This window comes from Poecilia reticulata, linkage group LG23 (genome assembly GCF_000633615.1).
Source record: "Poecilia reticulata strain Guanapo linkage group LG23, Guppy_female_1.0+MT, whole genome shotgun sequence".
Taxonomy (NCBI): domain Eukaryota; kingdom Metazoa; phylum Chordata; class Actinopteri; order Cyprinodontiformes; family Poeciliidae; genus Poecilia; species Poecilia reticulata.
Window position 1 is genome coordinate 11,475,763 of NC_024353.1, and position 26,130 is coordinate 11,501,892.

Below are 26,130 nucleotides of genomic sequence, written 5' to 3' on the forward strand. Positions count from 1 at the left end.
CATGTAGGACAAGCTGAGCCAAAATCAGCTTCCTGTCATTTCTCATGGTTGTGCTTTACGCCCAAATTAAATATGTCTACCCATAAAGTTTGCTATTAATCACTCCGGTTTCTTAGGAAAACAAATAATCAGAAAAAATAGATCCAAATTTATTTCCAGAAAACAGGCAGAAAATGACAGACATTAATGTGGAAAAAAAACAAAAAAAAAACAAATGGTAAAATAAACAAAAACCAAAAAAAGTACATATCCCGAGCCCAAAGTTACTGTAAAAGAAAAAAAGAGAGTAGCTTCAGACTAGGGTTTTGCAACCTAAACAGACTGAATTTGGAATAAGATAAATAGAAATTTAGGTCTCCTTATCAATGCCTTGAAAAACATAACAACTTGACAGTGAAACAGATGAACGTTAAAAATAAAATGTTAACCTCCTGCATGAGTTTTCCGCTACTTAAAAAGGATGTTGCTTACGAATGATTTTACCCCATTGTTGTACTTCACATTACTTTTTCCTCAAACATTTAATCACCCAATCCCACTTTATTAATCTATGTTGACCTCTGACCTGCATGTCAATCGTCATGTTAAAATTTCTCTCAGCGTATAACCACACCGGTTCAATTTTAGCTCAGCCTGATGATCTCAAAACCATTCTCCTTCTTCTCCTTTATGGGTTGGGGTAGAAGCTGCCCTTGTCCCTCGCCCATATCCCCAATCGCCTCATTCTCTGACCCTCCTTGTCCTTCCTGCCCAGTGTCGTTCCCCTCCGTCGGTTTATCCACAGGACATTCCCCGTTGTAGGTTTTGACGTAGTCTTCCACTTGCCAGCCCCTGAACTCCAGCGGCTGCGAGCAGACCAGGCCCGTGTACGAGACGCTAGGGTGGTGCTTGAGCCAGTAGACCAAGTAGTGGATGTTGTAGTCGCAGATCCACGGGTTGTTGTCCAGCGTCAGCCTCCGTAGGAAGTACAGGTCCTCCAGCACGCCGTACTGGAAGTAATGAAGGCTGTTGTTGGACAGGTCGAGATCACGGAGGTACAGCAGGCCTGCAAAAGCAGCTGGGATGAGAAATGTGCGACAAACGTTAGCCTAATTTACAAAGGACCAAACATAATTATTCACATCAAATGCATGTTTAACTCCCACAACGTCTTGTATTAAAATCGGCTGCCCTTGAACACTGAACATGTATGCAGAGACGATCCGTTAGGACGAAGCTTGCTTTTAGTAAAAGTTGAACCTCTGTTTATTTACGTCAAAAACTAGCAGTCTAGATAGTTTTGAGAACGCGATAGCCTCTGGATGTCTTCCCGCGGAGGTTATTCAGATAAGTCTCACTCGTGTAGCTTTGAGGCAGACTCCGCTCTATTTGAGAGATCCTTGCTATCTCATGACTGACTTTGGAATTTGGAAACCCCAGAGAGGCTAAGCAAGACAGACTGGCATGGAAAGGGCCATTTTTGCTCAGAGTTAAACAACACAGACACCTATTCAGAGCCTTCTGTTCGCCGTCTGTGTTCGTTTTGTGGGTCATTAGAGATCTTGTGGATTTGTTCTCCAACAGAATAAAAATTAGCAATATAACAAGTTAACATGGGGGCAGTGTGGCTCATGTACGATCGGCAAAAGAATGGTGATTGAAATGGAAGAACTTCTACTTCCAAATGCTATGATGTAAATTCATGATTTATTGACTGCACAGAGAATACCTCCATCTGCAGTGCCTCTTTTTTTTATTATCTCTGCATCTTTTATCACAACTAACTCCCCTGTCGCCAAGTTTGATGTTGTCTGAAACTGACCTCTGAATTCAGAAGCTAACTCAGATCTGCTCTGTGCTGAATGCAATGCCTTGCAATCCCAAATTAATAAACTTATTGAAAACCTGAGGGAATATATGCCAGGTGCAAAAAGGTGCATAAATGTTCCCATAACATGTCCACTTGAGCTGCTGATTCATTTTAGGATGAACAGCGCATATATTGGCCGGAGCTTTCTCACCGACATCAAACGTAACACATTTTGAAGGACTACAAATCCGTTGGTCTTTCCAAACCAGTCAGCACATGAAAAAGACCAGCTTACATGAGTAGAATAACAGACAGCGACTTCAAATAGGGATAATGAACGTCTTTGAGAGCTTCCAGTCTTGTCACTGCTCTGCTTTTCTCAGAGTGCACCTATGAAAACATGTGCAAGTGTTTAGAGTGGGAGTAATGGGACGGAGGAGACTGTTTCTCGCTGTCCACCAGCCTCCGGCCCTGCTTTCATCTTTACAGAGCGGAAGAGAGGATAGAGGAGGATCTGGTGAAGAAAAAAAAAAAAATGAAACGAGAAGACCAGCATGGCAGAAAGCCGGGGCAAAATTAAAAACATCGCGGAAATCGTGAGAGACGTAAACGGCAACCACTTTCATTTGTGCTAAGGTCTGAGAAACTTTGGGTTCGTTCAGCTGTGTTTACGACACGGAAAAACAGAAGCGTAGCAGAGGGAGAAGGAAGGATGAAGGGTGTCCTCCACTTCCGGGTCCTATCTCCTGACTCGTGGGATCGGTGCTCCCAAATCAGCTACTGTTGCTTTGATTGTTGAAGCCACCATAACTCCTGTTGTTTCAGTCATTAGCAGTCATATTTCCCAAAATGCCAATCTGCATTCTCTCTGAACCCGGCAATTCTGTCTGTGACAGATCTCCCAAGTAGGCCTAATCTCTGTTTGTTAAAGCTGTAGTCATCACTGGGAGGCCCTAACTGCCACGGTTCATCCAGAGCAAAACAAAACTCTAAACTTTACAAGTCAAAGACAAAATTAGTGGTTTTTTTTCTTCAAACCAAAACTTTCCGGCGCAACCCCCACCAAACATAACTGGATAGTTATCAGCGCATTCTCTTGTAACAATCCATAAAACTTAGTGGATTTGCATTCATCTCCCCTCCCCCGCCCCACACCCCACGGCTCCCTGGTCATCTTCCACTTGAAAAGGATAAATAAACAACCTCTTACAAATTCACTCCAAATGTGAACATGATTAGAAGGTGTTTTTTGGGGGGAGGATTGCGACCATATGTCTCGGAGTCTTACAAGCTCTCAGAATCAAATGGAACTTCTTCCATTGGTATACAAATGGCTTTAGACACACTGGGGCGAGCCGTGACAGATAGCTTGCACGTGTCGATGGCTGATGAGAAAAGCTGCAAACGTTTGTGGCAGGATTTGCCTGCTGGGCAGGAGAACTCGAAGCCAGAAATCGTTAGCCTGGTGAGAGTAATGGATAAGCGTACTTTTTTAGGAATCTCTCTGCTGCTGAATTCAGAGAAGACAATCAGAGAGAGAGAGAAAAAACTTCTTAAGATTACTAAATGCTCACTTTGTTTTCTGTTTAATGCACTGATGGTATTAATTGTCAATTATTTTATCTAAATGATGCATTAGTGCGTAAAAACTGCAGTAAAAATGATAGCGCATTTATGTCTTCTAGATTCCTTGTCACCTCATACTTTTATTTTTGATTTTAATGCATTTTGCACCATGTATATATACTGCTCAAAAAAATAAAGGGAACACTTAAACACTTAAGGGAACAAGTGTTTAAGTGTTCCCTTTATTTTTTTGAGCAGTGTATTTTTTGACCTGCTTGGATGTGTTGTTGAATAGCATGAGAAAGCCATACAATGCTATGAAGGGGAGAGACACCCGTATTTCTACAAAAATGAAGACTGGACTGTCAGGGTTCCAGGTTGTTGAGTTGTTTTGGAGGTCGATTTATTGATTCTCAATTTATTATTATTATTATTATTATTATTATTATTATTATTATTATTATTATTATTATTATTATTATTATTATTATTATTATTATGTGTTCCTTAGTCACTTTCATTAGATCAGCCTTGTGCCTGTTTACTTTAGTCACTGTTTTCTTGGTGATTCTAGTCTATTTCTTGTGTGAAGTTATGCGAAGCTACTCTAGTTTTATTATTCTATGTCTAATCATCCTTTAGAGTTGGATTCATTTCCTAATCCCTCCTGTACTCTCCCTCGCCCCCTGTGCCAGTTTTTCTCTCTCTCCCAACACACCTGCAACCTGTTTCTAATCAAGCTCCTCGGCAGATGTACCACTCGTTTTCAGTCACTCCTCGTTTTTACCTGTTACTTCCCCGTTTTACTGTGCTGGCTGTTTCCTGTGCTCTGGCTTTTTGTTAATCTAGAGTTGTTTCTTTTTGGTGGTGTTTTCCGATTGACCTCTCGTAATTCATCTTAATTAATCACTACACCAGACAAAGACTCTTTAAAACATGCAGCACAATGAATTCCAAGAATATGTACATCCGTCTGTCATGCAGCTCTTCTGTGGAGCTCGTGATCGATGCGTTACCTGTGTCTATGTGTTGCAGGTTGTTGCTGCTGAGGTTGAGCAGCTTGAGTTCTTTAGACAGCAGGAATTGTTTGGGCCTGAGATGTGTGATGATGTTATTGGACATGTCCATCCCCACTATTTCCAACGGCAGCTCCGGTGGAATTTGATTCAGATCTGTGGAAGGGGAAACGGAAAAGAGAACCGTTGAAGGAGAAAAGTGACGGACGAGAGCGTGAAAAAGGCCAAACCAGACTTCACATTTGTCGCGAGACGCAAAGATGCATTTACATTGAGGTTTTGAAAATCAAAACCACATTAACCCCATTGATGGATTTGCAGCTCCGAGGCAGATGCGCAAAACACATGAGGTTGGAACGGAGCCTGAGCGGAGAGTTGGAAACTCAATCAGTCTGGATCTTATATGTTTTCAAGATGTTGTGTCGGTTGTGTGCAACCTTTTAATGTGTTCAAGATGGAGCGTGTACAACATTGCTTGACTTGTTTTTTCCCCAATTGTTCCGGCTTCATACGCACCGATTTGTCTTTGATAAGATTGCGATGCCATATTTTCGTCTTGCAAACGCTTCATCCTCTTTGCACTTTCAAGATGTACGTTTAACAAGGTAATCGCAAAGCTGTGAATGAAAAGGTATACATGTAACATGCTCTGACAGTAAATGTCATGGAAAGCTAACTGCATATGTGCTTAACACGTGCTGCAAAGCCTCATGCCAAAAAAATGACATTTTAACGGTTTATGAATTGGTTTTGTGGCTCCTACAGACATCAGGCTTGATTCACCTGTCAGAAGGAAAAAGTAACATGGAGAACGTTCAAACTGGAGGTAACATATGACGTGTTTAAAACAACATAGGTGGCCTTGTTTCATCGTTTATCTCTGAAGCAAAATGGTTGCAGATGACAAAAACATACCATGCATTTCAGAAACATTGAATGCGAACTGCTAGACATCTTACCTGGAGTCAACCACCAGCTAGAAAGTGATTCTTTTAGAATTGTATATGGTGGAAAATACATTAATCTCATAAAAGTGTGCAATGTGTGTCATTTGAATCCAACCTGAAGCAATAGTCTTTGTAAAAACTGATTATATTGCAGCCGGTACTGCAGTTTATTTAGATCTGGACTTTGACTGGGACATCATATTATAGGACTTAAACTCCTATTTTTAGTTGTTGCTTCCAACAGGTTTTTTTTGTGACCCTATATTGTGATTAGCTTACCGAACGAAGCATCCCACAGCATGATTCTGTCACCAACGTTCCGTATGGAGACCATTGAATTATTTTGGTTAAACTTTTTCACTGGATGCTCCTTGGAGTCGTTCTGTCCAAATAAGACACTCTGACATATATGCTTGCAATGCTGCAAAAAGCGAATAGATTCTAGGAGTATGAATTATCGTGTAAAGACTTGCTATGGTTATATTTTGATCTAGATTAGAAATGCTCAAGTCTCTATTTATGTGGGTTTTCTCTAAGTATTAACTTACAGAGTTTATGCTTTGCAAAGAAAAGAATGCTTATGGGGGCTTTTATGGAGCAGATGTTGCAGTCTTTATCTATCCGCTTTATTACGACAGATGCTGCAGCCAGTAATCTTAAAGCCCCGTTACAATAAATCACTTCTAGTTTAAGAGAGAACAATCACACACCCAAGCAAGACACCCATTTATTGAGGATGGGGAGCCCCGTAGTGAGGAAATGTACTTATTATTTTCCTCTGATGATGTTATTTTCCTCTGATGATGTTAAACGCGCAGCAGGCGGACACATGGTGGAGAGGACGGGAACAGACTTCGAAGACTCTGTGGTTTCATGTTGCAAGTTGTCGGTCCAACTCGGAGGGAATACTTCCCCCGAGAGGTCCAAAGAGAATCCCAGCCTGCCTTTAGGTGTCTATGTCTCTCCAGCATTGTCTCAAAAAAAAAAAAAAACCCTGCTGGCATTCAGTTCCAAACTTGCATTCCCAGGCCCTTTTCACAGACTTTAACCTTGAGCCAAAATCAACATTTTTTTTCTGTCTAACTGTGATACATCTGTGGTCCCATGTGTTTTGGAGCAATTTTCAGTATGTTGAATTAAGAAAGAACACAAGTCTCAAATTTTGAATGCCAGTTTAATAAAAGTCGAGCCAAAAAGCTATTACCATGCTTCAAATCTCAACTCGAAAGATCCCTCAATGCACCAAATGTTTCGGCTTTACAGACTTAAGCTCAACACTTTCTACCTCTGTTGAAAGTGTCAAATGTAGCTGAATGAATGAATGACCAAATAACGGAGGAAGAGAGATAACATGTCAGGAAAAGTAATTGTCAGCCAGTCATAACCGGGCCTGGACTGTGCTGTTGCTAAATCTGTTAAAGTCGTTAATCTGCAGAACATCTGTTCCACTTTTTTGCAAAAAGAGAAAAATGATCCTTGGATGAAAACCCGCTGATCTTTCAGTCTGTTAAAGCAAAAATGTTTCAGTCTGTTAAGGCGTCGCTGTTCATGTTCATAGTTTGGTTTAAAAACACATTTTTCGTTTAAACTATTATAGACCCAAGATTCTGACTGTCCTCGCTGTCTCTGTTTCAGAAAAGCGCCTCTGAAGAATCACAGTGTTTCACAGTTGAGCTTTTTTATGTGTGGCGTTTTCTGCCACACAGAATCTTACATTGGGTGTACACCAAAACTGACTTGTTATAGCTTTCTTTTGTCACAATGCCAGGGTGTCTGGGTTAGGTTTTGATTGGTCTGTATATTTATGTTCATGGTTTAGGTATGTTCTTTAGATTTTTTTCATATTCTTTTCAGTTTTTTTGCATAAGTGCAAACAGGCTTTTGGATCTACTGTCTATCATGTGTCTCTAATTGATCCCCTGGTTCTTTATCCATTTCCATTCCGCCCTTTTTTTTCCGTGGTTTGAGAAATTTCTTTATCGATCTTATATAGGAAAACAGAAATGAAATCTATTGTGAAAGAAGAAATGAGAGAAGGTGACATTTTATCAAGACTTTGACTTGGTCATTCATATTTCAATTCTAACCTGAAAAGAAGAGGGAAATGTCCTGCAGGAATTTATGAATGTGCCCAATCACAGGATACAGTTGAGCGTGTACTTGTGAATTGTATAAAATGTTATAGAGAAAAAAGTATTCAAAATTGATTTCACGAGCAAAAAGTACAATTTAAATTGGTTGAGTTATTGTACTTAAATTAAAATAACATTTTAAGTAGGGCATTTTTTTCAGTTTCTTGTAAAATCAGAACTTTTCATACGAATATAGGGTCAGATTTCAATTCTGGTTCACACTTCCAATCAGTAGGGGGCGGTAATGCACACTGTTTGCCAACCACCAGTAAAATCAGGGAAGAAGAAGAAGAAGAAGAAGAAGAAGAAGACGACGACGACGACGACGACATCCTCGTTTGTTACGTTTCCCACGTGAGTCCATTTTCAATATTTACCGTCACTGAAAGTTCTTTTTTTTTTTTTTGCTAAAGTTTTCAATTTCAGTCAATATTTTGGTTCTAAATTTGGGTGACTTCTTATCACCAAGGCAGCTTTCAACAATGCATTTCTGTCTTGCCGTTCATGATGCTACTTGTTCACCAATTGTCTTTAAAAAACACTTCGCAGCTGGACTTAAGCTGATATAAAATTACATAGAAGTTGAAGCCATTTATAAATTAGTTGATGTCTATGAAATATTCGTTACACTTCATTTTATTTAGGGTTTATTAGAGTAAAGATGGCAGCTTCTTGTAAAAAATAAATCGAATTGAACCATTTTACTTCACAATATGCACTTACTTCATGTCTGTGTATTAAAACTAAAATTGGCTTTGGCGCTATTGTAATGTGACCAAATGTACACTGACACAAGGTACTGAATGAAACGGTACTTTCGTGATTTAATGGCCGTGAAAACTATTTCCCCGACATTTATGTATCAACGAAATGGGCCGACCTCTAAAGAATTACAAGGACATATGGAGTAGAGTGAAACTCTCGCTTGAATCCTAATCTTGCTTTCCTGTCGTCATACATAGTAAAATGCTGTTGAGTGATTTTATTATCACAAAACGTCAGACACACAAAGGAAGCAGCAGGTGTTTTAACACGTTTCATGCTGCCCAGCGGAAGACGGAAGAAGTTATTTTTACAGCACTGACTTGAACCTTGAGGGATTGTTTCTTTTAGCGGAAAGAGTGGCTGTGTAGTTTGGATACAGAAATCCCAGTGTTTCATTTTAGGTAACATTTAAGGAAATTAGCAAAATGAGGCATAATTAGACATGACCATTTCAAAGATTTTTCCAGTATGATTTCTGGTATGAATAGAACATTTATCAACAGACGTTAGATTTGAACTCTGAATGACTTTGCAAACCATTAGTACGCATTGTTGGCTTGGAGTACAATGCAACTGAATTTTGAGGTAAATACATGCTTGGCCTAAACAAGAAAATAAATGACAGTATGAAAAAGCTTTAGCTTACTCAAGTTTTTGTTGGACATGTTCAAATCAAAAGTATTGCATGCAGCCTAAAGCATTTTTTTTTTCAGAAACTTTGTCTTAAATAACCCCCTTCATTTACTTGAACCACAGAGTCTTAGTCTCCAGTGAGAAGCATGTGAAATCAACTCTGGTTTATTTTAAAAGGGACAACCTCCAAACCAGGAGGGCTACACAGAGACGGAGAAAAACAGGAAGAAAGATATAAATCGTACTGGAAGTTGGTTTTAAAATAGACCCATAGACTTGCCTCAGGGTTTCTATTTCTAATATGCAAATTCATTTGAGTTAACTCTGACACGGGTCCAGATCTCAGCGTAGAGCTATACAAACAAAACGTTCCAGGTGCAAACTGTCAGATTTTTTTAACGAAATGTCAAAAAAGGTTGCTTCTCAGCATACTGAGATAATCGTATCCCTGTTTATGCCTATTGATAAGTACCAAAATTATCTTTAGTTCCATCCGAACTGGACAGATGGTTATGTTTATGCTTGAGGCATTGATTAGTGAAACCGGATTGAAATGTTTCCACTCACTTCACATGAGATCATGTCATCTTTTAAATTTGTGACATGAGGTTTTAATCAATACTTTATAATTAGGTGGAGCTAAATGAAAGATAACTTGCCCCCACATAAGGCAAATTTCTCAGTTATGTCATGGCATGCTAAAGTCTTTTGTGAGAGTTTAGTTTGGAAAACAGACAAGCAAAGCGAGGAGACGTGTGTGGGTTTAATTTCGCCTTGATTCAAGCTGCATTAGTCACAGACGACCACGAAGAGAAAAAAAACCGGAGAGCAAATTACTGGACCAAAATAAGTAAATCCTTCTAGGATAATCGAATCATCATTGTCATGCATCGCAGCTATAGTTGGGTTCAGTAAAAATTTGGATACATTTCTGTTTGAGTATTGTGCTACCGGTTCGAAACGGAAGCGGACTTATTACCGGGTATAAATAAAACTGAACGAGGCGAGGAGATTGATGGTATAATGACGCCGCGAGGGAAACAGAGGATCCTTGCAAGGAGTTGAGATAAAGAACTGATTCAGAAGTCTCTCTGTAGAGAAAAAAATAATTAGGAAAGTATGTGAAATGCTTCCCTGCGTGTGGACGCAACACAGATGGCGCTTTGTGTGGTTTCGGCCTGTGAAGATTTGCTCTCCGTGAAAGGGTATGAACTCTCCTTTTATGCATGAATATCGAATCACAGACACGGCCTAACAATTGTCTGTTCAAATGAAGTGATCTCAGCTTTGTTGGTGAGGATTAATTGGTCTCCCAAAGTTTTGAATGTGAGGCTCTTTGCGGCATTTTGCGCAACTTTTCCAAACGCAAACGACGTGTTAATAGAATGTTAAATGCTTCATAATGCAAAGCCTTGTTTTTCTGTTTTAGTCTAACCAAAACAAATATTTGGGGAAACGATGTCATCTGAGCTTCCTCAATTAAAGCCACTGTTCAACTCACTACTTGGCTTGACTTGACTTAAATCACTTTGGTATTTAAGGCCAACTCCTTTATTTAGTATCTACTTGGTTGGGGTTCAAAGTGAGATGAAATGAGTTTAAAATGCAACGTCAAAAGGCTGCCGGTCACTGATTATTATAGAAATCAAACCAATCCTATTTAGAAACTTGCAATAAAACTGGAATGAAAACTGCAACATTTAAATGGACACAGTGGTGCATTGGCAAAGTGCAGATGTTTGAAAATGCTCAGGGAGCTAATTGAACATTTCTTTTTGAGCCACCTTTTATGTCATCTTAGCCATTTTGAGATTGCACTCAATTGTAATGGAAAGCGACTAAAAACAAAGTTGGATCCAGTCAAGCTGAGCTGGTACTAATTTCAGTGCCAACTTGTGGATGCTTCCCTTGTTCATCACACTTAAATTAAATGAATGGCTTGTCAAACAGGCCTCTAAAAACCTGGATGGCTGCTGATTGGGGAAATCAGTCCTCTGAATTACTGTTTGAGAAGTGATGCACCTAGAATTGTGAGATGTGGCTTTCCACAACTCATTCACGCACAGATTTGGCTTAAATGCACGATTTACAAGTGCATCAAGCACCAAAGTGGTCAGATCATAGCTTAGCTAATCATAAAGCAGCTACTCCAAATGTGTTGTGTTCTTAAACTTCATCGGTGCAGACATGGTGCTGCGTGGTGTGACACAAGATGAAATTTTTTTTTTTAATATATGGTCATTGCTACAATATTTGTGCTGTATTTAAATCTGTGGAAAATAAGTGCAGCAATTATGTAGTTTACAAGTTTGTGGTTTTGTGGGTAGAAACCCAGCAAAACTGACGCAGCACAGTTGACGCAACATTTTAAACGGTCTACAGCTTCCCCAAGTTGAATGCAGTTGTGCCTATCCACCATCTGTGGTCGTGAGCTGTGGCGATTTTGAATGAACAGAGGATAAATCGCCCCAAAGAAATCTCCCCTTCCAGTGCGGCTAGCAAACCCCGTATAGCAAACGTTGTAAAAGCAAATGCATCTCTGGTGTCTGACTGTAGCCATAACAGAAGACTGCAAACTTAACTCGTGTGCTCAGTTTCACTGGATAAGCAAGCATGACTATGCTGTATGATTAATGTTTCGTACTGCTGAGCCAGCCTTTTCTTTTACGTTTTGGTTGCACAAAAAAAGTACCAAGTTTCATTCATTGAGCCCAATTTTGTTGGCTGGGATCTGTGCGTGAACATAATATTTTGTCTATTGCTCCAGTGTGTGTTCTGTTTTTTATCATGTGTTCCCACAGTAACGCAGACAAATGGACACCCAGATTTTATCTCACCTTTGTGTGTGCAGTCCAGCAGGAGCCTGGGATATTTGAGATGACAAATGGACACGGCGTCTGTCCGAACTATGGGACGTCCTGGCTGGGGTTTCTCCGGCCTGTTGTCCTCGGCACACAGGAAGTCCGCCTTCAGCTTTTTTAGCTTCTGGCCCTTCAGAGAGCGAGGCTCGGCACACCTGGCGTAGTTGCCCAGGTTTCGATTGCTGGGCACCTGCAGGGTCCTGACCAGGCTGTCGAGCGGGCAGCGGCAGCTCCAGGGGTTGTCAAAAATCCGGAGGTAGGTGAGGCGGGGGAGCGGAAGGAGGACTTCCTCCGAGGCCGACCTGATGCGGTTGTGCTGGAGGAGGAGGGTTGTGAGCTGGGAGAGGCCGCTGAACGCGTCGTCTTCGATCACCGAGATGACGTTCTGCTGAAGGTCCAGGCTCTTCAGCTGGGTGAACTGCTCGAACATGTTATCCCGTAAAATCTGAGAGGGGGTGGGAAAAAAAAGCCACAAACATCTGTTATTTAAAGCAAATCCATAAACCTTTGGATTGATTTGCGAGCCTAAAGATTTATCTACAGAGGCTGGTGCTGATCAAGCTTGCTTTTAGAAAATAAATGTATCTTTCTTGTCTACAACTTTACTATCTCTGACATGTCAGACTTATCAGTGAACCAATGATAATGCATCTATAGTTTGGAAATATATCACACTTTCATTTTAGAGGGTAGACAATGTCATGCAAAAACCTGAAAAGACAGACAAAACAGTTTTTAGTCCTTCCACCTCAATTCTACTATCGATTGTTCAAATAAAAGATGAATGCCACACGTCTTTACGCTTTACCCATGTGGCAAAGCTTTTATTTTTGCCACCCGTGGCACACACATTCCCCACAAAAGCCCTCATGGCGAATGTGTTTTTGATCTCGGGGCCCAAATAAATGGTGCGCAGATGGCCGAAAGTATCAACAAGCAGCGCAGGTTTTATTTTCAGTTTAAAACAACTAACTCAGGAAAAATGCCCTGTGTTTTGCCGGGCAGAATTAAAGCGAATGTTTCTAGAAAATTCCTCGTTTAGTTTTTAAGATCCCAATATAACTAAAAAGAACGTCTGCTGAACCGGCGCTGTGCTGGCTTTGCAGCTGCGTCTTGTCCATTTTGAGCTGTTCTCTTTACTTTGAGCTTCATTGTGCTTGAACAGAGAATTAGAAATTATTGCTTGCCTTTCGATTGAAGGGCGTGCAGGTTTGGAGCATTTTTAAGATTTGTCGTTAAATGTGTGAAATTTGTGTTATCCTGCTTTTCTAGGTGAGTTGAAATCTGCCTCCACACACCTGAATCTTATTTCTGGCCAGCAGAAGATGTTGGATGTCTTTGGGCCAGTCCTGCCTCACAAAGGTCAGCTGCCTGTCCTGGCAGTCCAGGTACTTCTCCCCGGCCTCCATGTACTCCTTGCATTCCTGAGTTTGACGCCTCATGACGCCGGCCCTTCCTCTGCCTCGCACACGACCCCCGGCACCCCTCTCTGTGGCCTTTGACCCCGGGACTCTCCGAGGTTCAGCTGACCCAAGGAGCAGCAGGAGGAGAACTGCGGTAAGGAGATGCATGGCGGGGGAGGTGAGGAGGGTTCTCTGTCACAAATAATGTTGGAGGGACACAGGAGGCCGGTCAGAGCTGTACATGCAGAAACAGACAAAACGGAGAACAGGGGAATGTTGGTGAAAAGGTCAAATGTCGTTGCATTTGAATCAAAAGAGCATACAAGGCAAAACACTTAAAAATGAAAAGAAAATAAATGCATTCCTGTTGAAACCTTTTTACAAAACAAGAATATTTCTCTGGCTTGTCAGACACTAGAGAAATAACTAGTTTTTAAATTAGAGACAATAAAATGTCATAAACAAAGAGATCCAGCTTTACAAGAAACACTTTTAAGGATTTTGTAACGTTACACTTGTTCCTAACAAGTGTTTGTTTTGCTACTTAGATATTTATATTTGTCATTAATTTATGTTGGAGCTTTACTTCTTTGGGTTTTGATTTTAATTTGTGTTTGTGTTCTTTATTATTTCTTGTAAGGTTTTGCCATATTTGATTCATTATTGTTTAATACATGTTGCCATATAGGCTCATTCCTTTATGTTTAGTTTCTTAGGTTATGCTTGTTCTGTGTTTTGTATTTATTTCTCTCGGATTGATTTTCAGTCTTTTCCCCTTTTTGATTCTGTGCCCTTTGGGCTCCTGTTCAGTTTCTTTTATGTTTTTCTGTCTATTTTTCATATTCCTTCAGTCAACCTGTTTGCCTTCTGTCACAGCTGCACCCGGTTTGTCATTAATCACCTGCCTCTTGTCAGCAATCACACTCCTCAATATTTTAGCCTCTCCGTTTCCTTCATTCCCCGCTGGATTCTGGTGACATGCGTGACATGGTTCAGCTCTTTAACTCTCATTATTTTACAATTCCTTCTTTAAAGTTCTACATTTTCGCCACAGTCTGTCTTGAATTTCGCTTTTTGTCCTCTTCAGCCCTGAATATGAATCCTAGATGTTCTTTCCTAGATTAAGAGATTTTGTGGATATTCTGTGTTAAAATCATTCATACTCGTTCTGTATGACCATCATCCCTGTGAAAGATGTGCAGAAACCTGCAGTCACACTAATCTTATAGTGCAGTTGCATAACAGTTTAATGAAAACGTCAAAAGCAGTCTCCCTTTATGCACACTCACCGCATAACACTTCACTTTTAAAGTAAAAGGACATCGACTCATCTAAAGTTTGCTTCTGAACATGTAGACAAATTGTCATGGTTTGGGTGGAAGTGGTGAGGGAAACGCTGAGACCCAGGTAAAATGATGAATTTAATGAGGGAGATCACAGTCCAGAATCAGGCGGCACGGCAGCAAATTAGCACACAGCTAACACCGGTAGCAACTGACATGAAAGACTGGACAGCAACAAGCAACCCCAGGACTTAACAGTTCTACTGAGGAAACTGACTCACAAAGACGTTAGACAAGTATCCCAGGAGGAACACAGACAACAGGTGAGACTAAATACACTGGGAGGGTAATTACAGGAACGAGACACGGCTGGGATCAATCAACGGGGAGGACAGGACAGAGACTCACAGGGAAACGGGACTAAACACAGAAAATCTCAAAATAAACTATACTGAACAACACAGATCATAACACAAATGATCTACCCTGAAGAAATATATTTGCACACCCTAATAGTGAAGGGGATTTTTGAGGCAACTGTTAGAATAAAAAAAATGGTTTCAAATATATATTATGCTGTTGAATTTCTTGCAAAAATAAATTTGAAAACCTACAACTAAAATGAACTCGTAACGGATCATTTACCTCAATTTTATTTAAAGACTACTTTTGTCTCCTGCTCTACTGCCTCCTCTTGAGCCGTTTAAAATCTCCCTCTATCCCTTAGACACAGGAAATAAGACAGTCGGCGATACTTCTAAACGCTTTATTTAACGGGCAAAGTTAGCTTGTAAAGAAAAAAGCTTGGAGGCGTTTTTCAGACATGATCTCCAAGGCTGTCGAGAAACACGTCGTCTACACACAGACGCAGACACACATGCTTGGTTTGACTCAGTCCAACTCCAGCAAACCACAGTCCTCCTACCGTCTCGCACAGTGGAACAAGACTGTCAATGCAGATGGTTTTGCTTCCATTGGGAATAACAGACTGGATGTGTAAGTTACACAGAAACAGCTGAGAATGTGTCTGTATGCGCTTTCCGTTTCTCTAAGGATTGCCCACCTGTCCGACCATATCAATCACCTCAGTGGTTGTAGACCTCATCGTTCGACTCCTTTTTGTATGAGCTTGACTGTAATGAAGCTGGTGTAAGATGTATCGTATAATTTAAGGCTTTTGCTAGTACAAACTCCAGCGTAGACCAAAGAGTGAAAAGGTCCAGCTGAGGCTGCATGTTAAATCTTGGTTTAAGTGGCAGATTCCTAGGCTGTGAACACTGCTCTTGGATGTAGCCCTGTAAGGGCAAAGTCTCAATTAATTACTGGCAGTGTAACCTTTTTCTTTGTTTTTGAGAGGTCAATGATAAGATTGTTTACCAAAGCATTCAGACCAGAAAAAGAAACGGTCGCGTTGCAGTTGTCTACAAAAATTCTTGTTCCACTGCCACCCCTTAAACTTGTAATTGTAGACTTGTTTGCTGATTTACAAGGCACAGGCCTGCGTCTTTAGCCAAATGAGAAGCTGTGGTGCTATGAACGTGCCAGAATCCACTGGTTGGCTATGCAGCCAAAGAGCTGAAGTCCTTATCTGCCTGGTTTCTATTGGAAAGAGAAACTTTTGTTGGAAGATTACGTATGGAATCAGAAAAATAGTGTTCCGAATCTAGTTCACTTGATGCTCGCCAACATGCTACTTCCAGTCCACGTAATTTGTTTCAGACGTTTTATAAGGATACATTTGTCGGTACATTAAAATTATATAAAGTGTCACTTTCTGCAATTAATCTTGCAAGCACAAAATGTAAGTGGTCTTAGTGTTGTACCCTGCATCATCTCTATTCTGTACAAAGATCAAAAACCTAGAAATGCGATATGGATGCTGCATTTGCATGTGCATTCTATGATTGTTGGTGCAAAATCTTTGCTGTGTGGCTAATAAGTGTTTGGTAATGATTTAAGTCATCTGTTACATGAGTAGCAAATTAGCCCATAGCATACCACATCCTCAGCCATGCTTACATGGTAAATTTGGCACTTTTCATATGTGTCAGGTAGCTGTATAGTGACATTGGGACATTGTTCAATCTTTAATCTTACGGTGCAAAAGTAGCCACGTCAGGTAATTAATTTTTTTTCTTCTATTTTCCATCCCTACCTTCTTTTGTCATTCAACCACGGTCGGGTACTGCTGGTAACACATCCACGAGAACAATCTAGACCCGACTTTCTGCAGTGATGCGATTTAGCTCCTTGTCCTTGTTTCCAGACCAGAAGGATTTCAAAGTCCTGCCAACGAGTTGTGGGTCTGCCGCGGGGTGTGTTCCCTTTGGAATGAGCTGGGAAAACCTTCAGAGGAAGGAATCCAGGACACGTCCTATTCAGATGGACCTGTAACTCTAAACCCTGGCTGCCATCTTTAGCATGACAAACCAGAGTAGCTCCGTCAGCATTCACTGCTAATCGTCTCTTCTTAATGCAAGAAGTTCATTGCATCACATCATGTTTTGTTTACTTTTTTGTCATGCTTTTTTTTTTTTTTTTTTTTTTTACACATCCTTAAAATCTCTGACCTTTAACGGAAGTCCATCTCTTTAATGAGTACCTTAGCCACAGTCTGTCTGCAGTCTCCACTGCACATAACTGTGCCCCAACAAACCAACGCAGGCCAAACCCATCCATGTGGTTCACCCTAAACTCGTGGCTGTGCCAAGCCTCAATTGGCCCTTTCAGGCTAGCATTAAATCCCACCCAATGTACCAAGGATCAGCCTATGCTGACCCAAAGCATTCTCAGTTTAAAACTCATAGTAGGAATCCCCCAGGTATTTCCTCAGGAACAGTTTTTGTTGATACCTACGCCTGTCCTGAACCAGAATGACCTTTGGACGTTTGGTCTGGACCTAAAAATGTGGTAACATGTCTCAGCTCGGATGACGAAAATAAACCAGTGGGAAGACTGAGAAGTCTTTGTGAAACAGACAAAAAGGCTAGGGAAAAGAAAAAAAAACTTCCTTTGTGCAGCATATTTAATTCTTAATGACAGCTTAAGTATGCAAACGCTCATGGAGACAGGCATGTTGCGGGAAAAGCGAACAATGAACAAGAAGAAGAGAAAAATGGAACGTAAACACAAAAGATGCTCAGTATATTTAGTTTTGAACGTCTCAGTGAGCCTAAGTCATTTTCATCACCAGACTAAAGGACACATAGACAGCTTGCCCTCCTCATAGTTTTTTACATGCTTGTAAGTCGGCAGAAATGAGGAGTGCTCAATTTCAGCTGTTTTATTTTCTACAGTGACTGTAGAAAAAGTAACAGATTGCCTTTGATCAGTGTGCAGCTCTGGCGACGGATTGTAATCAAAATTTTGTAAGCTTGTCAAAATTGTGGCTCCTCAACGTCTGAAGTCCAGATCTACACTGTTACCGTCTTCTGCTTTTCATGCTACATGATCAAGTCAGGACATACATGATCTCACTACTCTACACACATACCAAATTACAGACCAAGCATGTCAAAGACACTCCAATTCTGGTTCCAAAATTAAGGGAAGTACCCTGCAAGAACCATAAAACTTTTCATCTGTCTAAATTTATTCCAGGAGTCTGGAGACTGCGCAGTTACTGACCGCATTTGTAGCCCAAAAGCAATATCTACGTACGAGTAACCTTGAGAGTTCAGTCATCTAGCGGGAAGAGTTCGGAAAACAGAAGGATCACTGTTATGAGAGAGAGACAAGAACAAGAAGGGGAGGCTATAAAAGCAAGACTCAGGGATTTCTTCTGCATGCAAAAAGAATAAAAAGAGAACAAATTCTTGCTACCATCCAAGTAGCATGATCAATCAATCTCTGTTATTCAGTCAAGCTGTTAAATGTAGAAAAGCAAACAGGAAAGCAATGAAAATTTGTAAGAATTAAGCTAAATTACATCCATGTCAGTTCAGCCTCCTTTTAATATTTATGTGGGGTATGCCTCCTATATGTGTGCTTTAACTTTAGGGTGTCATCATTCGGAACAGTCTCAAATTTCTTTTTATTTTGGGATTTTAAGTGACAGACCGACACTTAAAAAGAGTAGTTAAGACTGAAGTTGAAGGATAATAATCTAACAATCCTTTATCTGATTCAGTCATTTTCAGAGATGTCCAGCTTCTAGACTTTGACTTCTGGCATGTTTTCCTCCAAGGTTTTTTCCCCCTTATTTATCGCCATCCATCTTCCCTTTGTCTCTGGATTGGTTTCCTCTTCTCAGCCCGATGCTGCCACCACCATGTTTCACTGAGAGAATGGCATCTCATCTGATCAGGGCATCTTGTACGCCGCTTGAGGTTAGCTGCAAACTTACCTCAAGCGTCTTCTGGATTTTAAAATTTTTTTTCCCTTCATCCAGCTTCTCCATAAGGAGCAGATTTATGGAGTGCGTGACTAACGTTTCTCCAAACAACAGATTCTCTCTGCAGCCAAGTAGATTTATGCCTCTTGGCTCCCTTCTCTGACTATTGTCCGTCTCGCCTCGGCCTGTCTGTTTAGATAGACACCCAGGTCTGAGCAGGTTTGCAGTTGAGCCATGCTATTTCAGTCTTGAGTTTTGTGGTGCCGTTTATTTCATATTTTCTTAACAAATCTGAGGCATTAATAGTACAGCTGAGTTTGTAATTAGAGGAAATCTTATAAAGGTGGGATTTACATGGCTGCAATGGGTATTGGAGCTTATCAAAACACAAATGCATGCAACAGATTTTTCTTTTAAATCTTCGTCTTTATATTTATCCAGTACTTTTAAGGATACAGAACATGTTCTGTGTATTAATAGAGCTGGGAAGAGAGAGTGCTCTTACATCCCTGAGAGCCTAATTGAAACCAGAAAGGTTCACCTCTGCAGCAGAGAGAAAGAGAGAGAGAGGGGAAAAAAGGTTTAAGAACAGAAAATGACACTTGAGTTTTTCACTGAGGTTCAGAGGGGTTGAGCACACAAAAACAAACAGCGGAGGGTGGACCTGACTGGTGAAAACATGCCAAAGTGCTTGGCTTTGCATCGAAATCAGATTTCCATTTTTCTGGCTCCGGCAGAACTGTAAATCTCGGCTCTTTCACGTCAGCGTGGATCATTAGTAACCATTCTGTGCTTATAGGTCCTGTAGTCATTTAAAACATAATTTATCTCCCTTTAGCTGGCCATCTTTCCATCGGAGATCCAAACCTTCCTTCGAGCTGCCTCATTAAGACTTGTGGAGATGAAAAAGCCGTGACGCGACACTAAACGGACACCACATCTACCCCCCCACAGCCGCACAGCTATGTCGACTGCTTTGGCTCCGTGCCAGACATCTGCGTGGTAAACACACGCGGAAAAAAGTGCTTTCAAACCAACGTAGCTGTGGGCAAGCTGAAACAGCTGAACGCTCCGAGAAAAAGGGGCTTCTGCTCTTTAACAATCAAGGCAAAATTGCAAGTTAAGCAAGTTCCCCATCCAGTTTTGCTCAGTACAGAATTCCAGAGTGAAACCACATGGTGCTCCAGTTTCACCCAGCAAGAGCTTGGGATTTATCTGAAAACAACAAAGCGGCGTGTAACTCTCTGGGGTGCTATCATGCTTACGACTGTGCAGCAAAACGTGGAGCAGCATTCGCTTGGATTATATCCAAAAACAGAGAAACACATAACCAAAATCTATTACTAATATGAATATTGCTGATATCATTATTATTATGCAAGAGAATAGTGTTAGCTAGCTGCGTATACGATGAACATGAGTCATCTGGAGTGCACTCTCATCCAGAAATGCTCTCTTACAGTACAAAGCGATTCCAATTGGAAAAGTTCTAACTGTGACAAATGAGATTCTTGGCTCCGTCTGTCATGGTAGGTGAAATAGAGCACTGTGTCATTGGGTAACAAAATAAATAGGCAAGTCCTTTTTACAACTCTTCAAGTTAGAATAAAATCCAGTCCAGAAATTCTGCAAGCAGGAAATCAAATGCAAACTCTTGCAAAATGCTTGTTAATGTAAATTTTGGCTGCTAATGCCTGTGCAAAATGCCTCGTACATTTCTTTTTTTTTTTTTTTCTTTTACTTGCACGCGCATTTTTAACATTTAAGCATTTAAATTGCCACATAATCTATTTTCAGCTTCATTGTAATTAGTCCCAAGCAACCCAAAGATGTAATGAAGCAAAAATCTTAAGAATAAATTGCTGTGACTTTGCATTAGTACTTGGCGCTGTATCGTGCCAGCTTTTTTTTTTCCTCTTTCAATATTTTTTTATTTTTTATCCAGCTTGTTGACTCATGACTGAGCAATAATTACAAGATTAGCTGCCGTTTTTGAGCTGGGTAACACCTTCAGCACACACTCTGTGGAGTATTAAAAGTTTCAGTCCTACCCGTGCAGGGTGAGAATCTGGCCCGGGTTGGTCAACTAGAACCTGCGGATCTGCAGTTGGTCCAGTGTCCCAGGCTCCTAATCCTGTCATGAGTGCTGCATCCAAGCCAAGAATATCGGCCCGGGCTGCTGGAGCAGCTTGGAGTGAGGTACAAAGACTGGCTCTCTTTCTATCTCTCTTTTGCTCTCCCTCTCTCTGTCTCCCTCGCTCTCTTCCTTTTCACCCACTCAGCTGGAATCACACTGTGAGCTGTGGAGCAAAAACCGATCCTCATAGGAGCCACAAGGCTGTCTCTGGTTTAACATTACACACACACACACACACACACACACGCACACCCACACACAAACTCCTGACACACGTGTGGGAGGGCTGCAGCCCTTTATTGGTCCCCTCTGTTTAACCGGTGAACTTACTGCAGGATGTGTTGCTAACTGGCCTGACAGACTGAATAAAAGACAAATAAAGACCGAGCTTCTGGGTGGCAGAGCAGCAAAGACAAAAAAAAAAAAGCTCCTCACACAGACACCCTTCTGCACACTTGTCTTGCCTACTTTTTGGTCGTGTTAAAGCAAAAAGTGTTGGAGAAATTCTAGAAATCTTGATATGCTCACTAAGACTCAAGCCACTCTGTTTTCCAATAACTGGATATGAACTAAATCCCTAATAAAGATCCCAGCATGCATGCACACAGGCAACAGTGGTTTTGCAAGATTTAAGCTACCACAATGCATAGAGTGGCAGCTTTAGACGTTTTTGTTAAAATGTGCAAATGCTTGCTGACCAGGGGTCAATTTCAATTTTCTTCTCATCTGTGACAATTCTTAAAAGCTTTGCTTTCACTTTACACTTGTGTTCAGTGTGTTTCAAAATCCAGTTGAAATACACTGATGATTGCGGTTGTATTGCGACAAAGTACGTAAAATATAGTCAAATTGTTAAAATATGATTAACATAGTTTGTGACGATATTAATGATTAAAAATTGTGCTTGACATGTTCCCTTATTTTCTTGTGAAGATGCAACCAAAACCGAATTACTCCACTGAACCTTCACTATTAAATCAAACGGTTTGAAATGGCTTCATGTTACTTAGTCTTTGCTGGTTAGCATAGAGGTAAAATGAGCATTTAGCTCAAAGTACGCCGTGTAGCTGCAAACACGTTTTGTCTCATATTTGAATTCTAAGTTCAGTAAGAGTTTAATCTCGTGAAATAAATGCTTTGACGTTTTTATTGAAAGCTCTTTCTTACTTTAGCTTGTTTACATTCCTCCATTTCTTAAATAAGTCTGATTCGTGCGAGGCAATAAAAGATGGCGGCCAAACCGTGTCAGCCATTCACAGATGACATGAATGAGCTGTTCAGTTTGGAGCAAACAGCTAAGGAGTATTGTAGCAACTACTAAGGAGTATTATATGAAGGGAGGCAGGGAGCCCTGATAATCACACCGTCTTTCTTCCTCTCCTCTGCACCATCACAAAGAGCAACAGCTCCATATTAGGATTACTACCGAGCTGACTCTTGAAGGGGGGGGTTGTTCACTGCCAAACGCACCAGAACAACTGTTTTCAATAGTTGGGATGAGCCAGCACAAGAGACTGGAGTTGGGAAAAAAGACCTAGCTTGTGTTTGGCTGTATTTGATTTCAAACACGCGAGACGTGTCTGAAAGGATTTGTTGGTCCTCTGTCAGAGATGAGCGAGAGAACTGGCAACTATGCTTTCACGTTGAGCTTTCACCAGTATATGCGTTGTTTAAGTGGAGAACGTTCCATATACCAATATTGGTAACGTCCAGGTCTGTTTTAGTTTGTTCAATGTGTTTTGACACCTACATGTAGGTTTAAAAATTGATTTTAATATATATTTTTTTCCTTACCAGAAGTTGCAGTGTTGCAAAGCAACCTGGGAGGTTGAAAATCTGTCCAGGAGCCAACGTGAATCATCGTAATTGAAGAGCGGTTAACAGTCATGTCATGTAAACATAAAAGCAACCTTCTAATTAGGATGAAGCTGTTCTTCCTTCGTGCTTAGAAAGCCTGACTGGAATTTCCCTAAGTTATAAAAACATACTTTATTCTTTTGCATACAGCTGCATGCTGTATTCTAATGTGATCCATTGACCACAAATTCAATACGTTTGTGGATGAGGAGCAACTGAGATGTGCAGTAAATGATTCAGACTATATTTTTTGTTTTTTAGTTCAAGTCTTTCATTTATGTTTAATGCTGGTGAAGAAATAACATTCGACACTGAGTACTCTTAACATACAAAATGAAGAATAAAACTTATTTTCAGACCAAAGCTAGTTTAGTTTTTATGTGTTGGGAATTGTCTTCTTTTGATCAATACATACTTCAAATGCTTTCCCTGGCGAATTCATGGATGCACAAACATTGCTATGAAATACTAGACTTCATTAACCTCGCATAAAACCAGTGAGTCTTTTGACTTCACTTACAGAGAAACATCCACAAAGCACTTTGTTACATAAACGTACATTTTAAAATTTCTTTGAGTTCTTCTACCGTTCTTTTCTGTCTCCAACTGCTTTGACTGTTTTCTTGTCTTTACGTATTGGTGCCCCATCCCTGCTATTCTCTATAAAAAGATGAAAGGATAAAAGAAAACAGTTTGTACACAAACAGCACTTCATACTAATAGGATGGACTTTTTTTTTTCCTACTGCAAACAAATAACAATTCTTCAAAGTCTCACAAGCCTTTTTCCCTTAACCTCGGTCAGTGTACTGCACTTACTCCGACTCGGACGGTAATCGATCACTTTAAAGACAACGAGCATTAATCTCTCTTGAGTTTTAGGGAATACCATCATCCTCTCTTTTGCGGTCTTCGTTTCTCTGCGTTCGTTGTTAATGCAAATTTTGAAGTGCTAAATCTAAACCTCGCTCGGTCTTCATCTTTCAGTCTCAGACGGCTCCACTCCTGCCAGAGATTTATATGTTTTTCTATTATTTCTGGTTCTGATATTTAATTTCTTCCTCTCGCTCCCTTTTCTCCCCTCCTGTTTTTGCCCGAAGCCAAAAAAAAAAAGACACATTGGAGGTAAAATGAAGAACTGGAATCTACAGTGCTTTGCTTTTTGTATTTTGTCGCTTTATAACCAAAAACGTTGTATTTTGTGGACATTATATTCAGTTCGCTAAAACAAACTAGTGCAATATGACCATGCAGAAAGATAACGCTTCTTTTCCGAATGAAAATCTGAAATACTTTTTGCAACAACTGTTAAAGGAATTACAGCTGCAAGTGTGTCTGCCACATTTCTACATTTAGAGAATATTCAGCCACATTTTTAATTTATTTTTTATTTTTACAAAGTAGATCTCGCTCAGCCCGACTTCATTGATACAAGAATAAAATCATGATTTTCTCAAATACATTTAGATCTTTCTTCCCAGATTATCCACCCACTAAGCTCCCTTCATCATCTCCAAAACGGCTTTTCTGCTAACGAAAATTATCCCACATCATCAGACTGCCACCACCATGTTTCATTATGGGGTGAAATTTTCCCACAGAGACGGAAAGACAAATTTTTATCATATGGCAAGTTTTCTTCAACCATGTTGAATAGCAAAGGAAATTTGTCTTGTTTGTGTGCAGACTGACTTTATTAGCTGGTTTTATTTGGAGATGTTGGCATGTAAATGATTTTGAAAACCATAAAACGTTTTCCTTCGACTTCACAATCATGGACTTGCGTAATAAGAAATAGTAGAAAAAGGTAACAGATTATAGGGGCAACGTAACGCTGATGCAGTTCTGAATGACGCGTAATGCTGGCTGAAAACTGGTGCGGGGGAAAGGGAGTGCATGCTTGTATCTGTTGGATCGCTCCCGTCTCAAATAATAAACCCGCCGTTTGCGGAAAGTTGTTTCTCCGGATGTCACGGCGAATTAAAAAACTTAACATGTCTTGACAAAGAAGTGCACAGTCTTGAGGAGCCTTCAGGAATGAAGGAGACAAAGGAAGAGAAGCACAAAGAGGCATTAGCACCGTCTCCCTGCGGCTTAATGTGCAGACATGAAAGGCGAAGAAATTCACCGTGGCTTTGTTGCAAGTTCCCATCACCGCAACAACCATGAATTGTTATCCTTTCACCGAACGATTTCAAAGAAATTGCTTGCCAATTGTTTAACTATGCTTGTGCTGGGTGCATGTTTTAAAGCGGTGCTTTCAAAGACTCGATCCTCCCTATGGGGGTATGAGTCATTTGTAAGCTCGATTCACATTTTGGCATTTGAATTATTAAAGATTGATGTCATAAACGTCTTGAAACAACAATGATCATGCTTTAATTATACAGTATTTGAGGAATTGCTGCAGCACAATGTTAGCTTCGAATGTGTTTGTCAGTTTGCAGAGTAACCGCAGTTGGCCACCCAAAGCCATCGCGCATTCTTCATCTTCCTTTGTAATGCGGAAGCCGCGTTGCCATCTTTCTTTTGAATATCTTTTTAGAAATAACTCTTGAATCTCAGGGACCCTGCAGTGGCCAGGAAATATATTATTTCTGGTTTTTCTGGTCTTTCTTTGCAGTAGATCAGACAGGAAATGGGTAGAGGAAGACATATGCAGCAAAGGTCTCAGAGTCTGGAATTGAACCCTGAACTGCTGTTTCGAGGACTAAAAGCCTCTGTGGGATGGACCCTCATGTTTTTTTGTTTTTCTTAACAAAGAATAACTCAGCCAAATAGGTTTTTGGCTTTCGAGTGAAGAACCTGAAGTACCTGGAAAAAGCACGACCGGAATTCAAGCGTACTTTTTACTGAAAAGCAACGCTGCGAACAACTTGACAGAATGTCTGTAAACATAAATTTTTCAACAGATTTTGAAATAAATAAAGAACTGGACTTTAACTGGTCCATTGCTTTGATCTAAACCATTCCATTATAGATCTGTGTGTTTAGTTGTAAATGCAGGAAAGAGAAATTATTTTGTTTTAGTTTCAAAGTTCTGACAGTATATTCAGCTGTTTAATTTTTCTTTGAGCTAAACATAAATCAAAACAAACCAGATTTTATAGTTCCTTTAGAGTACGTTTAGTTTCTGTTTTAGTGTGCAAGTTGCACGCATACATTGATACAATCATGCAGAATGCTTTTTTGGTAGTCAGTTTATCTAGGTGCTGAAGTACTTTTGTGCTACATTTTTCAGTTCTTACAAATCGGTAAGAAAGCTCTTAAAATCTCAAAGTTTCTGCCGCGAACAAACTCTTTAAAAATCAAACTACCACAGAAGCGTCATACCTGTTCTCCCGCTGGGATGTGCAATGTAAGGTCACAAAGGCAATTCATCCAACGCCGGAAAGTCTTCCCGCCAGAA

At 40.4% G+C, this 26,130-nt stretch overlaps 1 protein-coding gene across 2 annotated transcripts; it reads right to left on the minus strand.

Moving 5' to 3' along the window:
- Positions 1 to 149: 149 nt before the first annotated feature.
- lrrc17 (leucine rich repeat containing 17) lies at positions 150 to 26,130 on the minus strand. Of its 2 annotated transcripts, none has more exons than XM_008400975.2 (5): positions 26,055 to 26,130; positions 13,008 to 13,347; positions 11,686 to 12,154; positions 4,372 to 4,527; positions 150 to 1,057 (listed from the first exon to the last, which is right to left on the minus strand). In XM_008400975.2, the coding sequence occupies exons 2-5, from the start codon at positions 13,278 to 13,280 to the stop codon at positions 624 to 626; spliced, it is 1,332 nt and encodes a 443-aa protein (XP_008399197.1). In that variant the 5' UTR covers positions 13,281 to 13,347; positions 26,055 to 26,130; the 3' UTR covers positions 150 to 623. The 2 variants fall into 2 exon arrangements, with proteins under 2 accessions (XP_008399197.1, XP_008399196.1); XM_008400974.2 differs by lacking the exon at positions 26,055 to 26,130 and adding an exon at positions 20,780 to 21,024.